Source organism: Ochotona princeps, chromosome 20 (assembly GCF_030435755.1).
Source record: "Ochotona princeps isolate mOchPri1 chromosome 20, mOchPri1.hap1, whole genome shotgun sequence".
Classification (NCBI taxonomy): domain Eukaryota; kingdom Metazoa; phylum Chordata; class Mammalia; order Lagomorpha; family Ochotonidae; genus Ochotona; species Ochotona princeps.
The window spans coordinates 6,843,434-6,861,488 of NC_080851.1; the positions used below are offsets into that span (position 1 = coordinate 6,843,434).

The 18,055-nt window shown below is 43.0% G+C and overlaps 1 protein-coding gene across 9 annotated transcripts in view; it reads left to right on the forward strand.

Annotated features, from left to right (window-relative positions):
* Positions 1-18,055, forward strand: part of ADAM22 (ADAM metallopeptidase domain 22) — a 191,113-nt gene that overhangs the window by 85,914 nt on the left and 87,144 nt on the right. For all 9 annotated transcript variants that reach the window (XM_058678094.1, XM_058678093.1, XM_058678096.1 and 6 more), the window contains exon 4: positions 11,336-11,402. In XM_058678094.1, coding sequence (XP_058534077.1) covers positions 11,336-11,402 — 67 coding nt within the window. The remainder of the gene's footprint in view (positions 1-11,335; positions 11,403-18,055) is intronic.

Below are 18,055 nucleotides of genomic sequence, written 5' to 3' on the forward strand. Positions count from 1 at the left end.
TGGCTCTGACCAAGTGACATGGCTAAGAAGATGGTCATATTTTGAAGCTTGTGTTGACAGAATGTGCGTTGACAGATGTAAGAGAAATTCGGAGGTCAGCGGTCATTCCATAGTTTTGAGCTGGAGTAATTGGAAAGATGAAGTAGTCATTATGGAGATTGTTGAGATCATGTTAAGTAAGATCAGAAATTCAAGTTCAGGCATATTAAGTGTGAGGTGCATGTTTGCCGAGTAAAATGAAATGTTGAGTATGAAGTTGGGTATACAGTGCTGGTGTTCAGAGAACTCTAAGCTTGAAGAAATATGTATGCCGTGAACACAGAATTGTTATTTAAGAGAAGACATTAGATGGAACACCAGGTGTGAGGTGAAAAGATGAGGCTCAAGGACTAATCCCTGTGGAATTCCAGTGTTTAGAGGTTGGGAGGATGGGAAGAAACTGGAAAAGGAGACAAAGAGGCTGCCATTAGGAGAGTAGGAGCATACACGCAGGTGCCTGGCAGGAAATCGGAGGAACTATTTCTAAGACCAGGAGGTGATCAGCTGTGTTAAGTGAGGGCTGAGAATTGGCCTTTGGCCTTAGCATGGAGGTAAGCAAACAGTGACCTTGGTAAGAGCAGGTTTGGTGAAGTGGTAAGAACACAGCTGGATGAGTTCAAGAGCTAGGAGAGGACAGAAATGAAAAATGAGTGTTGGCTGTTATCTCAAGTGGTTTTGATTAGTGGACATGAACAGCTTGTGTAGCTGGACAGAGGAAATGGCATTGAAAACTATTGCTTGTAAGTAAGAACACCTATACCGTGATGGGAAAGATGTGGCGTAAAAGAGGGGAATCTGATGTTGCAGAAGAAGGAAGAATTTCTGGTGCCAGATGCATGAGTAGGCAAGGAAGGACATGGTGCCTGAATAGTGGATGGGAGTACTGGCTTTGGATAAGTGCATGGACAGCCAGTCCTGGTGACCAGGAGTGCTGCTCTGTGAATGCAAACACTAGTAGCCGCAGAGCTGTGTGGTGGCGAGGGAGGAAGGGGGCAGGGAGGAGATCTGGCAGCAATCTTCTGATTGTTTCTTTTTATTTTTTCCAATGAGTCAGGAAGCAAAAATGTCTTTTTTAAATGGCTGGGGAATAGTTGTTGAAGGTTTGAGGAATGAGGCGAAGTCCATGGATATGTTGAAACACACAGGAAGATGGGATATGATTGCCAGGCAGCGTTAAGCGACCACCTGGGATTTGTGTTTATCGCTGTAAGCTGAGCATGTCAGTGTAAGGATGTGCTGTTCTGTTGCTTCATTCCACTGCTCCCAGCAGTCCTGCAACAGGTCAAGAGTTTAACCAGGATAGGTGTAACCATGGGACCTGTCACATGTCAGGGGATGGGTAGGGACATTTGCAAGGTGGTGAGTATTATGATTGAATTTAAGCTGAACAAGGTTGGGAGTGAAGCATGAATAAGGCAAAGAACAGTTCAATGGTTGTGGGTCCACTAGGTTATGAATTTTATAGAAGGAAACTAGAATGGATGGAGGTGGTGGAACGTGCAATACTGGACATTGTGGCCATTTTGTGGGTGGGTGAGATTGGAAGGAGGAAGCGTTTTGAAGCAAGTCTTCAGAAGATGAGGTCAAGGTCCTTTGAATCCAGCATGTGAAAAGTTGTCCTAAATAGTTAGAAAGATCTCCAAGTACAACAGGGGTCGTGTGGGAGAATGTCCCCATAAAGCAAAGCTGAAGTCATGGAAAGAGGGAAGAGACTGCGAGTCAGTGAGTGACTGCAAGGATGGGAGGAAGTGGTGAGTCTGATGATAGGAGGCACAAGGTGGGATGACTTAGAATGAAGGAGAATGGTGTGATAGAGCAGTGGTCAACAAGAAAGTCCCATCTCCTGTCACCAGACCCCCATCAGATAGAATGTACTTCAGGAGATACAACTCCCGGAGGAGAAGGCAACCAGGTTCTGGAAGGCATTGTGGAACAGCATGTGATGGTGCAGAGTTGAGAAGGAGGGAAAGAGCTACACAGGGATTGGAGGGCTAGAGCTCACAGTGGTTTGGGGTCTGAGCTTCTGGACTTATAAAGGGTCCTGTTAGATGAATCTTGATTATTTAAAAGTGGATCAACATGTTGAGGCTCAGCATGTTGGTGGAAGGTAGGTGGTAGGTACTCCTTTGCCAAGAACAGGCAGAATTTGAAACTCCCACTGAACTTCTGCTCATGGGGTCACACAGGTGTCAGGGGGTGCAGGATTCTTGGAGCCCAAGGCACTTTTTGATTTTTGATGATGTGTTCTTGTAATGGGATATGGTCTCACTCCCAGAAGGTGAATGCGGAGAGGAAGGATAAGATAAAGACACCTGTTAGGTGGAGGAGAAGAGAGAGACAGAAAAAGAAAGAGAAGAAATATATTGAGAGGGCTGAGATGGAGGGAGGGAGAGAAAGAGGGTATTTGAGGCTGGCTCTGCCCTGCTGGGTCTAATTTTTGAGAAATATTAGAAAAAAGGAATCTTTGATAAATATAAATAATTTATTTGAACTACACTGCAAAATTAAACTCTTTAAATATCTAAATTTACCATTTCTGGAATTCTCAGAGGAAATCTAAGTACATTATGAAGTGAGCCTGGAAGTTTCCTTCTTACAAAGTTAGTCTTGGAGTGACCTGCAGTAGAGGAACATACAGCCGCTTGTTGATGATCGGCTGTCTCACCAGGGCCTCCTTTTCATTGCTTTGTTGTGTATGTTCCCTGATATCCTTGACTTTCAAAGTAGAAATGAGTTGCACTCATAAGAAGACAGAATACCCCTATCTGCTAATGAAATCTAAAATAGTTATAGATGTTCCTTTGAATGCATCTTCATGTCTTGGCAATGTTTTCCTGTATGTCATAATAAAGCTAGGAGGCTCTGATTCGATAGGTCTGTGGATGCTCAGGCTTTGTGTTTCTGTTTTTATGATTCTAGTGCAAAGCCAAGCTTAGAATCCTTTGTTTTTTAGTAAGAATTCTGTAAGGAAGGCTGGCATTAAGGGTAGTGCCCATCTCACCTTTACCTAGTCACATTTGCTGTGAGTGCCTGAGTACTTAACAAACACCTTGAAAGCTCTGCCATGGTTTTAATCCAGATTGTGACTTCCTCAATACAAGGCTACTTCAGAATATTTGTGGGAAAATAGAATGAAAAGATGAGTTCCTTTTGGTGCAAACATTTTGAAATCCAAGAGTAATTTTTTTCATAATATACATCATCCATGAACTTCATCATAAGACAACCAGAAGCCCTGAGTGGTCTGCAGAAACAGAAGAACAATAAACGTCCTTCGGGACCAGGGAGGAGAGCTTTCTCTGGTCCGAGCCTGGCTCCACCTCTGGACCCCCCCTCCCTCGCAATGACCATCGGGATCGCTTCGAAAACCCCTCACAGCAAACAAACAATCATACAAACTAAAAAAAAAAAAAAAAAAAAAAAAAACCTAAAATAAATAAACAACAGAAAGTAGAACTTGAAATCTGACAGGAAAGAGCTGGCATGGATTGGCTCATGCCTCGCTGGGTGGGTCACAAAGATTAGTTTTACTCCTCACCATGGTGTTGAGGATTTTCCTGCACACCCCCCCCCAAAAAAAAAATGTTCTGCACCTAAAATGTTGACATATATCTTGTTAGAGTTACAAGCCAGTCTGGATTATCCTAAAATCTGCCAAGATCAGCAAAATTTTACTTCAACACAACAACTGGCTAAATACTAAGATGAAATGGACATGAAACAGCTGAATGGTGCCTTATGGCCATTTTAAGGTATAGAGCAGCCGGTCCTGTATATGAACTAAATTGAAATGTCAATGAGCTAATCATAGGTTGTGGTTAGGACTTGTTTTCCTTTTTTTTTTTTTTTTTATTTATTTTTTTTCTTTTTAATACACTGGTTACTCAAAACCATGTCAACTCCATAACATTGCAAATTGCTGTTGATGTTATATTGGGACTCTTAATTGACTGTGATGATATTATACCAGCTCAAACTTCAGACCAGAAAAGGTCTCCCCAAGAAACTGTTCAACCAATCTGGACAATAAGTAGCTGGACTCTATGCTTGGTATATGTTTGCAATGAAAGAATCTTGATTGAATTTGAACTGTAATACTGCATCAAGGTGGAGGAATCCACCGGGGGGAGGGGAGGGAGAGGGAGGGGGGGATTCCCAGAGCCTATGAAACTGTCACATAATGCAAAATAATTAACAATAAAAAAAAAAAGAAAAAAAAATAGCCTTGTCATTAGGCACAGTGGTATATAGAAAAATCATTTAGTTTTTCTAAGCAGGAAAGGAATTTTCACGTTTAGAGATTGGAAACTAATAAAACTAAACTTTCATCCAAAAAAGCAGATATTCATTAAACTTCTAGTTCACTTGTATAGTTTCTTTTTCATTTGACTTGAAAAAAATAGGAATTCTGAATGCTGGTTACCACATGTTGATGATATAGTAAAGAGTTCTGACACAAAAAACAAAGCTCAAATATGGGTGGTTGAACCTCAGTGCTGTGAAGATCCGGGGCCTGTATCTGTTCTCTGTGGTGAGGATTCTTAACAAGATGTTAGTTTGGTCAGAAGGTTTTATAAGGTTGATGTTTAGCTGGAGAAGAGTGTGAACCTACAAGAGATCTTTGAAATGTCTAAACACTGTCTTCTCTGAAAGAGCTATGCATGGCTTTCATTTTTTTTTTTTTGGCACCATGATAGATGTGTTTTAATTCTATTTTTCAATGACCTTTGATGTAGAGAAAAAGGAGGGTAAGCATTGTGGATTAAGTTGTGTTCTCTTCCCTTTTCCTTTTTCCTTTCTTTCCTCCTTTTTTCTTTCTCTCTGTTTCTCCTCTGTTTTTTTTTTTAATAAGTGAACTTAGGAAAAAAAGAGAAATAGTGAGGGGTAAGAAGAGATATGCATGGATTGTAGATAATCGGGAGAGTGCTTCTAAAAATTTTGAATGTTTGCCATTTCTTATTCCTTTTAAATAAAATGATGAATTTTAGATGCTGAAAACTTGCTTCCTTCGTTCTTCTCACAAGCTTAAAAACCTAATAAAGTCTCTGATTTTCATTGTAATCAATGATGTAAGGGATTTGTTTTTCCTTTTTAATTACATTATGATCTTCAGATTTTTTATGTTTCTTTTATATTTATATTCTAAAAAAGTTACATTGAACATTTGGAGACTGCTCTAAGAAAAACACAGTGTTAATTTTGTGCATTATAAGAATCATGACATGTAGACTAAGAAGGCACGATCAGCTGGTTACTCTATGTGGTGTTATTTTGCATAACAGTGTGGGCTAACGGGGTAGATGTGTTTCATGTGATTTCAGCTGAGACATCATGATGTCTGGGAGGTTCGGTAGGCCCTCAAGCACATGGTTGGAAATGGGTGTCAGTGTTGGCCGGGAATTCAAGTGGGACTCTCAGCCAGGGACTTGGTTCTGCTCAAGTGAGACTTTTTCTCTGGCTGCTTGGGCTTCCTGACAGCATGGTAGATGAGGTCCACGTTATGACAGTGGAAGCTGCAGATCCTAAATACACATAGGCTCAATTCAGTTTTACTGTTTGTTACAAGGACGTGTTTAGATTAAAAATGATAAGAAATGGTCAACTCTTCACTCTGAGAGTGTCCCAGAGTATGTGACCATCTTAAACCAACTAGTATTCATCCTTTGCCCACAAAGTATTTATCTTTCTCCCATATGCAAAATACGTTAGTTTAGTCCAAGATCCCTGAGAATTCTAGTTCAATTACAGCATCAAGAGCAAACTCAAGACTCAGCATCTTACCATGTGAATCAGGTACAAATATCAGTAAGTCATTTTAATTCAAGTGAGTTGGACTCTTAGTCTAAAAAGATAAGTTGTGTGTTCTCATTTCCTAAGTTACAAGGGTGGCTTCAATAGGCAGTCCTCTTCAGAAAGGAAAGATTGGAAGGGCTACCTAGCAACTACTGGTCCAGTGAAATTCTGACGTGGAAAAGATACATCATGGATTCTTCTTGCTTTGAGAAAACGGACTGTGCTTTGATTGGGACTCTGTTCTTCCTCCTAGTTATGTGTCTTGGCTCCATGCTCTGAGTTACCCGTTTCTTTCCTTGAGATGTGGCCCAGGTCTTAGGCTGGCTTTCTGCATCTGCTTACTGTCTGAAACAGGTTTGAATTCACTGTCCATTTTGGTTCATGCTGGTAGTCATTCCTGTGCTGCTTTTTTTTTCCCCTTATACTTGAAAGCCTTCATGTAAATTTATTGTGATTTACTCCATTAGATCCACATCCAGAAACCTTTTCCAGGTAGGCCTCTCTGTCTATGCTATGAATTAGGGTGCTGTGGCACAGTGCCTCTAACATTCTTATGATATTTTTATTCAGGTGAGAATATATGGGTCTTACCTAGAAGAGCCTTGGAAATTCTTTGTCTAGGTGAGGAGCTCAACTCTTATGAATCTGAGAAACTCTTTATGTAGAAGTTGTGTACTAGACAAGACAGCCTCAAGTCTTTCTGAGAGCTGAAAAAAGGGTTTTGCAAATATGTTCTTTGCTTGATCTTGGAGTCTGATTCATCTAACAACAACTTCTGTTAAGTCTTTGTCCTAAAGTCATTGCTGTGAATGTGTGCAAGGTCTACTTTCTTCGTTCATTTGTTTTTCTTATGCACTGTCAGTAACTGGATGACAAATGATGTGCTTCTTAGTACATTACTTCAGAAATACATGATGGTATATCTTTCTTCATTGGAAGGAATAATGATGAAGGACTGCTTTGGAGGTTTAAGTAGGGAGAAGTTTGGAAGAGTCATCCCAGAGTCAGTTGATTAGGCAAATATAGCGGACTCACACTTTGGGTCATTATGGTGCTGAGGGGTCCAGTTTACAACTGCAGTCCTAAACTTGACCTCTGACCACTTTACATGTTCTACTTCTTCAGGTCAGACTTTGATTCATAGAAGAGTTAAGATTTGCTATAGTCAAGGCAAATGAGGGCAAAAGGAGGTGTGGTGGGGTTGGTGGGAGGTATAAAGAAATTCAGAGTGTGTTCAGTGGATTGATGAACATGATTGACCATGTAGTGGAAGCAGATAAAGTGAGTAAAAAGCAGCTGCAGAATAAAGAAGTGGAGTTTGTGGGCTGAAAATCCAGAAACAGGAGTTGTAGAGAAAGGCAGTAGGTGATGGCAGGGGTAGGATTTGGGCTCCATTCCTGCAGTGTCATGGTTCAGCACCACCCCAGCTTAATGGAGCAGCTTTGGTTTTCTCCTTTTTTAGACAGGGGCATGCCTTGTCCACAGAGGTTAAGTTCCTTGGCAAGGTCACGCAGCTGCCCAGTGGCAGAGCTCTAAAAGCGCATTTGTCGTTACGTTCAGCTCAAAAACCTCTTTATTCCACTAGCTGCCCCTGCTTCATGACATCTGCCTGCTGGAGGAAGGATAATGGTTATTACATCTGAGGATGTTCACACTGTATTCTCTCGGCTTATTCTAGGCTTATGATGATATGCAGAGGGAAGCATAGTCTCCATTTCTAATTTTAAAAACATGTCTACACACTTCATAGGGAATGAATGGACTGTAGATTTGGGGTGAAAATGATTTTTACATCTACGTTTCAAGATTGACAAAGCAGCAGTCACACATCTGTGCTGAAACTACTATTAGCAGGGAGTGATTTCTACTGGGTTCATTTTAGAGTCAAGGAAAATGTCCTTTGTGTTCCAAAGAATCTGAATTTTGTGTGTGTGTGTGTGTGTGTGTGTGTGTGTGTGTGTTTTAAGAAATTGGCTTGGGCTCGGGCTTGCTGATACTAAGGGTTTTAATATTTTTTTAAGATTTATTTTATTTTTATTACAAAGTCAGATATACTGAGAGGAGGAGAGACAGAGAGGAAGTGGAGCTGCCAGGACTAGAACCAGCGGCCATATGGGATCAAGGCGAGGACCTCAGCCATTAGGCCACGCTGCCGAGCCCGATACTAAGGGTTTTATGGTTCAGGAGAGGGAACAGAAGGATTTTCCACCTAATAATTCAAATCCCAGTACTTAGCTGACCTGCACAATATGGCCAACAAAGCCAACGGCATGGGCCGTTTTTGGTTTAACTTACAGGGAATGCTTTCCAGCAATGCTCCCCGTTGTGGGGGCTTGACTGGAGCAGCCGCACAGCTCCTGAGCACAGGGCTGTCCGGTGCCGTAATTGCGTTTGCACCGTGAGTCACATGCTCCGAATGTACAGATTAAGTAATTCAAATGAAAACGTTCCCTGACATCTGCGAATCTGCAAGACACAGGAGTTGCTGCTGAACAGTTGCTGATAACTGCCCCTGCTGCCCCTCGGGCATCCTGTTACGTGGGCACATACACTCTCATCCATGGCGCTCTGATAGTGGCCTTTACTCTCAGGCAGTGATGCACAGATACCCCATGTCGGCCTTGGGCAGGTCAGCATCCAGGTACAAGTCAGTTTCTCTCAATTCTGTTCCTTTTTCAGTTTTTAGTTCCCTCTCTTTCCTGAGCTAAGTACTCAAAATTTGTGAATATGATTCCTAGGAAGAAAGCTGGCTATGTGTGCCTCTGTTGTGATCTGGGACTGGAGGGATTTCAGCCATGGACAGCAGGGCCAGGGGACATGATGGTCTTGCAAATTTCTGGCTGGTCCCTCTCCCTTCTGGAGTCATCTGCAGCTGATTGTGTGTAAGGCAGATCATCACCATACTGTCTCCCTATGTGCTGGGATTTATTATCTTGCACTGAGTGTGCAGTAGATAACATACTCAAAATTTTAAAAAACAGTTAATGGTCACAGGCAAAACTACTTTTCTCTCCTTCCCAGTGTTAGTCATTATGTTCAGGGAGGCCAGACAGGAAAATCTGGATGGTTCTAAGACAGATGCCCTTGTCAAAGTATTGGAGTGGGCACAGCCACATAATGTAATCAGCAAGAGGCAGAAGATGAATGCTAGGAGCATTTTGGGAAGGGTTTGTGTGCTCATTAAAAAAAAAATAGTAAGTTTTTGAACCTTGCGATTTTTTTTTTAACCTGCAGCTGTGTTGTGAAAGGAGCTGCTGGCAGAGCAGAAAGTGGACCATGCTCTTGGTCTCTGTGATATTGAGCCTGGCCATGCCCTGTTGGTTTAATGCTCACCAAGAAGCAAGAAGGAAGAGGCCGGTTGGGACAGAGTGTAAGCAGCATAGAAGGACCATGGTAGCTAATCCCTGGGGACACGGTGTCCCTAGGTCATTCTTCTCTTTGGGCCTACTTCCATCTTCCTGCTGATGATTGTTGCCAGGAGCAGAACTGAGGTTTAGATGAGGCCTATAGATGGCCAGTGCCCTGGGCCAATGGCACCCACTTGATCTGTCGGAAGGGTGTGGGGAGAAGCATGTTCGTCAGCCACTGTAGCTTGCCTGAGGATCAGTCACAAGCTCTATATCTGCTTCACAGGAAACGCACGGGGCAGGGGTGCCTGAGCTCAGCTCAGCGGTTCTGAGCAGAGAGGGCTTTTCTCCTACGGTACCTGCGGTGCCTGGAGATGCTTCTGAGACTGTGACCGGTGCCTGTTAGAGGTGCTGTTGGTGTGCAGTGGGGAGAGCCAGCACTGGTGTTGACCATGCTGCAGTGGGAGAGACCACCTCCCAATATGAATAATTTATTAGCCAGAAATGTCAGTAGTTTCAAAGTTGAGAAACCCTGGATAGTGTAAGTGGCTGGTAGAATTAAGATCTTGGAAATATGATTAATGCATTTTAAGTATATTCTGAGTGGTTTTTTTTGCATTCCACATGTGTAGTATAACATGAGTAGTTATTTCCCAGATGTCTCATAGATAGGAACTCTCTTTGAGTCTTCTAAAATTTCTGTCAATGTGCAATGCAAATGTGATCTTCTTAGACTTTTTTACATGCTGTAAAAGAATTCTGCCAACTTTAACAGCTGCTCACCTATGTTTAAGAGATCATTTTTTTTTTTTTTAAGATTTATTCATTTTATTACAGCCAGATATACACAGAGGAGGAGAGACAGAGAGGAAGATCTTCCGTCCGATGATTCACTCCCCAAGTGAGCCGCAATGGCCGGTGCGCGCCGATCCGAAGCCGGGAACCAGGAACCTCTTCCGGGTCTCCCACGCGGGTGCAGTGTCCCAATGCATTGGGCCGTCCTCAACTGCTTTCCCAGGCCACAAGCAGGGAGCTGGATGGGAAGTGGAGCTGCCGGGATTAGAACCGGCGCCCATATGGGATCCCGGGGCTTTCAAGGCGAGGACTTTAGCCGCTAGACCACGCCGCCGGGCCCGAAGAGATCATTTTTTAAAGATTTATTTATTTATTTATTTTTGGAAAGCCAGATTTGCAGAGAAGGAGAAACAGAGAAGATCTTCCATCTGCTAGTACACTCCCCAAGGGGCCACAATGGCTAAAGCCAAGCTGACCCAAAGCCGGGAGCCAAGAGCTTTTTCCAGGTCTCCCATACAGGTTCAAGGTCCCAAGGCTTTGGACCACCCCCCTACTGCTTTCCCAGGCCACAAGCAGGGACCTGGATGGCAAGTGGAGTAGCTGGGACACGACCCGAAGTAGCTGGGATCCCTGCACTTGCGATGCAAGAATTGAGTTACTAAGCCATTGCGCTGGGCCCCTATATTTAAGAAATCTTCAAAAACATTTGCATATGTTTTGTAAACCTTGCTTTCATTCATCAAACAGTAACTAAATATTGCAGAAAGCAGTCACAGTACACTGGCCCAGGAGTTTTTGACAAGCAAGATGATAAATGTGCCACTTTGGGTGGTGTGTTTGTCGACTTGCAGCTTAGAACATTCTGGCTAGTTCTCATATGAAGTCAGCAGAACCATTTGTTTTAGGGACAAATGAAGTGGGGACTGTAATTTTAGGTGTCCTAAAAGGTAAAATAAGCCTTGGATACAACACTATTATCATGCCTGCTTTATTGCAATGTTTTCTCAGTGTACATTTGAAGCAGCTGCAGGCATGGTATTTGTCACGTTACTGCTGTGTGCTTGGGAAGTTCACATTGTGGGTGTGTGTGTATGTTTGGGACAATTTTTGCTTGGTGATGTCCATCAGCATTTTAAAGGAGTTTTGTTGTTGTTGTCATTCACTCTGATTGTTAAGAGAACATCATTAGAAACTTATAGTTTCATATATTATTCCTATGTATTAATGAAAATTTATGCTCTAGTGCTTTAAACAATAAGATGTTTTTGCAGAAGAATTGCTAAAGAAGCTGTGTCACCTGCATCCCAATCTTCAAGTTCATTTTGGGACCCTCTTCCATCATTGTTTCTTTGTTTTCACAGTGATTTGCTGTCTTCTGAGTATGTGGAGAGGTTCATCGACCATGGGGGAAAGACTGTGGAAGTGAAAGTAAGTGAGTTTTCCCTCTCTTTGAGGGACATTTTTCAGAATCTTTACTATTAGTTATGGTTTTAATTTTCAGTTATAGTTTCAATGTATAGTTTTGAGAGTTCTAACGTATTTTGTAGCCTGTTAAGAAAGTTGTAGAAAAGTAGAACTTTACTTTTAGCTATCAGAAAAAGATTTCTAAGTGTATTATAGGTATTGAACTTGTTTAGCGGTGTTAATGGAGCTGCAAGTAGTTCTTTTTAAGAATCTGTCATAGAAAATTGCTGAAAATTGCCTTTTATGTTAGCACTGAGAAGAAAGGGGTGAAATTCGGTGTCCAGGATAAGTGTATGGCTTTGCATTCAGCTGTGAAAAGACTTTTCCCTGGCAAACTGTGAAATCACTAGTTTTTTGATGTACTTATTGTATCTGTGGGAGAAGGAGAGGACGGGGTGGGGAGAGCATGCACAGGTTGCCTCCAGCGTCCTGAAGCTGGGAGCTGGGAACTTGTTCCAGATCCTCCTCATGGGTGACAGAGACCCAGCTACTGGAGCCAGCACGTGCTACTTCCAGGGTGCACATCAGTGGGAAGCGGGAGTGGTGCTGCGGCCTGAGCCCAGGGTCCTGAATACAGGATGCCCATGTCTGCGGCAGCATCGTAACCAACCCTGTGCCAGATGTCTTAGGGAGTTTGCCCACTCTCCTGCTGTCATCTGAGGGCAATTGAGGCCCGAACCCATTTACAGAGGGCGTTTCTGTCTGCTTGATGTTGAATGTAGTATTCTGGCCAAGTGTTTGTTTTCTTCTGAATACAGTTCAGGCTATCTTTTCTCCTTATCTGATTTATGATGCCATTTGTTTCTATTTTCTTTTTCTGATTACAAATTTGACAGACTCTCCTTTTAGAAGACTTGTAAGAGCAGTATAACAAAAAATGAAACATAATTGCCCTTAAACTTATCACTGAGAAACTTTGCTTTTCTTCTTTTCTCTATTCCCTTTTAGTATTTTTTTACTTATACATATCTCCATGTATATTTACATAATATAATATGTAAATATACTTAATATACTAAATATAGCATGTAGTATACTATACACACAATACTATTTATACATACATATAATGCATATTATAATGCATAAGTATACATGATAGTATACATAATAATATAATATATAGTATAATGCATAATATCCATCTTCATATATTTACATAGAATAATAATATATTTCTGCAATCTTGCATCATGCTGTTTTTTGTAAGTAGTGCATTATGTTGTAAATATTTTCTCATTTATCCATAAAGTCTAAATTGCTTTGTTTTCTACTTCTATATGTTATTATAATGAAGATATTCATTCCATTTCAATTTTGTGTTCAGTGAGTAAAATCACATCCATTGTTCATCCTCAGCCTGAAGAGAATGGGGTTCCAGTTACAAGTTTGAACTAACAAAAAAAACCCCACCTTTTATTCTGGAAAATCTCAAATAGATGCAGAAATAAAAGCAATGCTCGGACGCACTCCTTCGTTTCTTCATCCAGCAGACCAGTCGGCTGAAGTCCTTTTTCATTCTCAGTTTACTTTTTTGTTTTCTGTGAAGCATTTTAAAGATTGTCTAGACAGTGTGGTGTAGACCAGTAAGTGCATCAGTACACAACTCAGGGTTATGACCTAGAGAGACTTCCTGTGTCTCAATTTTTACAAGGGACCTGGATATGATTGTGCTGGTTCTCTCAGAAGGTTGGTCCAGCTGATGACCATTCCAGACTTCAATGTAATTGAATGGTTGCTTTACATCACTGCCTTTCTGTGAAAAGGATACTGGGACTTTTCTAGGCATGACCTGTCATTTTGCTTACCTAGATTTTCAGCCTGCGGTTTCTTTTATTCTCACCACTGCTTATTGGGCTTTCCTTCTGTAGTTTATGTGATAATGGTTTTCGATTGCAGAGTATTCTATTTCTTTGTTGAATTAGAGTAGAGGGCATGAGCAGTCCACTCGATTTCCTTGTGGCTGGAAATGATGGAAGACAAACACGGGCACGGAGAGTGAGTCCAGCGAGTCACCTTTACAGTCGTGCTCCTTTTGAGGAGCTTGGACTCAGTGAGTGAGGCATGCTTCATCTGTGTCACAGGGCTGTCTGGATGCATATAGTACATGAGGCACGAACTTGACACACGATGTTGGCTGAATTTTTAGCAGACTTGTTTTATTGACGGTTTTCCTAACCCCTGAGTCTATCAGACCAGGGAATTGATAAGCCCGTACTCTTATGACAGTGTACAGCTGCAGGATGCGTCTCTGCTCTAAGAAAACCACTCTGGGGGTTGCAGTTGTGTGACCAGTGAAGTCACCGCCGTGTTATCAGACATACTATGTTGGAGCATTGTACAAGCCCTGGCTGTTCTGCTTCCAATCCAGCTCCCTTCTCTGATGCACCCACCCAAATACGTGGGCCCCAACCACCTGCACAGGAGACCTAGATGGGGTGCCAGGCGCCTGGCCTCAGCCTGTCCCAGCCCTGGCCATTGTAGCCTTCTGCGGGGAGAATCGGAAGATCTCTTTCTTTCTCCCTGTCACTCTGAATTTCAAATAAATAAGTAGATCTTTTTTAAAAAGACTCACTAAAAATTCCCATTTGGGTGTTTCCCAAGAACTGCACTGGATATGCCACATCCCACCACTCAGTCCTTGCCAGAAGCGAGCTACTTGCCTGCTGCCTACTGCCTGCCCCCATGCCTGACTGTTATGGGTGGTTCTTTTTACATGGAATCTGATAGAGTTCTCCTTTTCTTCATTGATGACTTGGAATTCTCTTTAGCTTCTCTATTTGTTGTACTCTTGAGTCAATTTTTTGTCTTTTCCTCCAACACCTTTTGTTTTAATTTCTAAAGAAGAAAGCCCTTAAGGGGCTGGCCTGCTGGCACTTCTGGCTAATTCTCTGCCTGCTAGCAGTGTATGGGTGCTGGTTGATGTCCTAGCTGCTCCCTTTCAAATCCAGATCACTGCTTAGGGCTGGGAGAGTATCAGAGAATGGCCTAAATCGCTGGGACCTTGCACCTGCGTGGGAGACCTGGGAGAGGCTCCTGGCTTCCGGCTTTGGGTCAGGTCAGCTCAGCCAGCTCTGGCCTGTCTGTTGTGGCCATTTGGGGAGTGAGCCAGCAGATGGAAGACCTTCTCTCTGTAAATCTGCCTTTCTAATAAAAATAAATCTCTCTTGAAACCCTTTAGAATTGTTAAGTTTCTCTGTTTTATGTATTTCTTCTGGTTTAATCTGCAGAAATTTGTTCTTAGCATTCTAAAGACTGTGTCTCTTAGAAACCTTTTTTAACTGGTGGAATGCTGATTTACATTAAAGGGTTTTTTTCTCCTAAGGCATGCTGAAATGGCCACTGGCCAGGAGTGAGGGGAGAGCTGGAGTGTTTCTGCTGAGCGTTTCCTGCCATCCACATCTGCCCCCCCTAGCCCCAAGCCTAAGCGTGAAGTTTCACTAAATGTTTCCAACTTAGCACAATTCCTGTGTACCTGTGCCTCCAAGCTTTTTGTGTGCATTTTTCTGAGTCAAATTTGCAGCTCATTCCTTCTTTCTTAAATTAGAGATGTCATGGGCCTGGTGCGGTAGCTTAGTGGCTGAAGTCCTCACCTTGCACACGTCAGGATTCCATATGGGAACTAATTCGTTTCCTGGTGGCCCCACTTCCCATCCAGCTCCCTGCTTGTGGCGTATGAAAGCAGTCGAGGACAGCCCAAAGCCTTGGGACCCTGTATTCGTGTGGGAGACCCGGAAGAGGCTCTGGGCTTCTGGCTTCAGATCAGCTTAGCTCCAGCTGATGCAGCCACTTCGGGAGTGAATCATCGGACGAAGATCTTACTCTCTGTCTCTCCTCCTCTTTCTTTATCTGACTTTCCAATAAAAATAAAATAAATCTTTAAAAAATAAGAGTTGTTACTTTTGAAAAAGAAAAAAAGAGCACTAACTCTATGGTTTGTTTTCTACCATGATTTTGTCATGCCATGAAAGAAGCTGTGTGCAGAGGGCAGCTCTGAGGAGTCACTGGGGTTTTCAGTGTGGCGGCTGTGGGGACAGCAGGCCGCCTGCCTGGAGCTCTGCAGTTCCTGTGAACCGAGACGGCGCTGAGACAAACTTGATTGTGACCTTGAGTTGATTTCAGGCTTTCTCATGTCTCGTGTTCTAGCATTCTGTTGGAGCACGATTCTCAACCCCTGAGAGGTTCAAAAGATATAATGTGTGTTATGAAAATGCTTCCGAAAATATCTTTTACATTTTTTTTTTTTTTCTTAAAGAAAAAACCACCCTAGATTGTTCTGTGGTGCTGTAAAATATTATGGACTCCTTTGAAGTGAAAAGAAAATGTTCTCCTTTTGTGTTCATGATAGAATTGAGTTTATGTAACATGTAGGCTGTGCTTGTTTAGGTACATTATTCTTTCGCTTTTGTTTTTCTAATGATGAGGTCTTTATCCTTTAATGATACACATTTTTCTCAAATTCCAGTGCAAATAATTGAACAGTATAAAAATGCTTGAGTTGTTTCTTTTTCAGCCATGGTGGGTACAGAAATAGCTGTTAAACTTTGTAAGCATCTCTCATGGCAGAGAAAATGGACACAGGGGTTGTTCTGCTTTTACCTTTCCTGAATATCAAATTTCCTTATTGATTCCCAAAGTGCATTAGCTGACAGAGTCTCCGTTCTTTCTTAGAGCAGCAAGAAAAAGAAGAAGGCAGTCAGGCCTAGACATACAGGGCATTTTTCTGCATGCACCGTGCAGAGCTGCCTGTGCAGGGGCATGCAGGGGGCATCAGCGGGCCAGAGACAAGAGCCTTGCAGGCTGTCAGTGTGCTGTGTCAGCTGCCTTTGAGAGGCAGTGCGTGCAGCAGCCGCTGTGGCCAAGTGACACCCACCAGGGCCCTGATCTGCATCTGTGTTTCCCTTGCAGGAGTCTTTGCTTGTTTGCAGCTTTCCCTGACATCTGAGCAACATGCTTTCTGCCTTCAATTCTCACCAAGGTAGCTTTCCCAGTTACTCTTTGAGATATTTAGGCACCTAGACAGTGATTATGTCACATGGCCTGGGAGATGATTTTTAGAAGGGCTTTTTTTTTAAGATGTATTTATTTTGACTGTTGCAAAGGCAGATATACAGAGAGAAGGAGATACAGAAAGAAATATCTTCCATTTGCTGGTTTGCTCCTCAGGTGGTCTCAATAGCCATTGGAGCTGAGCTGATCCGAAGCAGGAACTTCTTCCGGGTCTCCTGTGCAGGTGCAGGGTCCCAAGACTTTGGGCCGTCCTCTACTACTTTCCCAGGCCACAAGCGGGGAGCTGGGTGGGAAGCAGGGCCACCAGGATGTGAACCAGTGTCCATATGGGATCCCGGTGCGTACAAGATGCGGACTTTAGCCACAAGATTATCCCACTGGACCCAAGAAGGTTTGTTGTTGTTGTTGTTGTTGTTGTTGTTGTTAAACTTAGCAATGTATAGGAACTGTAGCAAATGATACTTAAGCGCCTCATCTTATCACTAAATTTTAAGCCCAAGTTTCAGGCATTTTCTTTGCTCCCTGGATGTGGGGTGGCCTCTCTTACATAAGGAAGTTTAGGGCCAGGCATCTCAAGGCTGCCTGATGCGTTTCAGGGCTGAATGTTCATTGAAGACTCCCATGGTTTAGTCCTTAGAAGCTATTCTGCTGCTGCTGCCAGAACTGGTTTTTGTTTGTTTGAGACATAGAGTGAGCTTCTAGCTACTGAGTGGCACCCAAAGCCCACAAGAGCTGGGGGTGGGCCAGGCAGAGTATGGAGTGGAACACTCATGTGAGTGGCAGGAGTACAGTTATTTGAGCCATCAGTTGCCGCTTCCCTGGATCTGTACCAGCAGGAAACTAGAGGCAGGAGTTGGAGCTGGGAATCTAGTCTAGACTCTGTAATGTGTGATGTGGGTGCATTGACCAGTGTGCTAAGCCATCCATCTACTCCTGAGTTACTTATCTTTCATACGTAGCTTTATTGAGTTGTTTTTCACATACCATAAACTGAGGTGGTTTCTGTTTCTGTTCTGCCTGATGGAGGACTCAGATTCTCTTGAACTGTATAAACAGAACTGACAAAAGTGATCGCGCATAATTAATGAAGTCAGTGGCAGGGTATTTGGGAGGTACAGCCTATCACCTGCTAGCATCTGCTAATCACCTGCTAACATCTGTATTTACCTTAGGCTCTTGGTAGAGAGCGCCTACATGAGGCACCAGGTGCTGCAGTCTGTAACACAGTAACATGTTGCCCATCACCCTGCACCAAAGTTTCCATTCTGTTCCACATGAGTGCAGGGGGCCAAGCAACTGAGACACCTTTTGCTAATTTCCAAGGCACATCAGCAGGGAGGTAGACTGGAAGTGGAGCAGCCGGGACTTGAACCTGTGCCCATTTGGGATGCCAGCACTGCAGGTGGAATCTTAACACACTATGACATGGCACCAGCCCCAGGATTTGCTGTCTTGCACAGTCTGCACTGCCTTCAATCATGTGACACCCTGATGTGATCAGTATTGCTGACTGTGGAATAGCAAGAGCAAAAGGAATGGTTGTCAGTGGAGCAACAGCAAATGCTGGCCTGGTGTCTATGAGGCGCCAGGAACTGGTCTTGGACTTG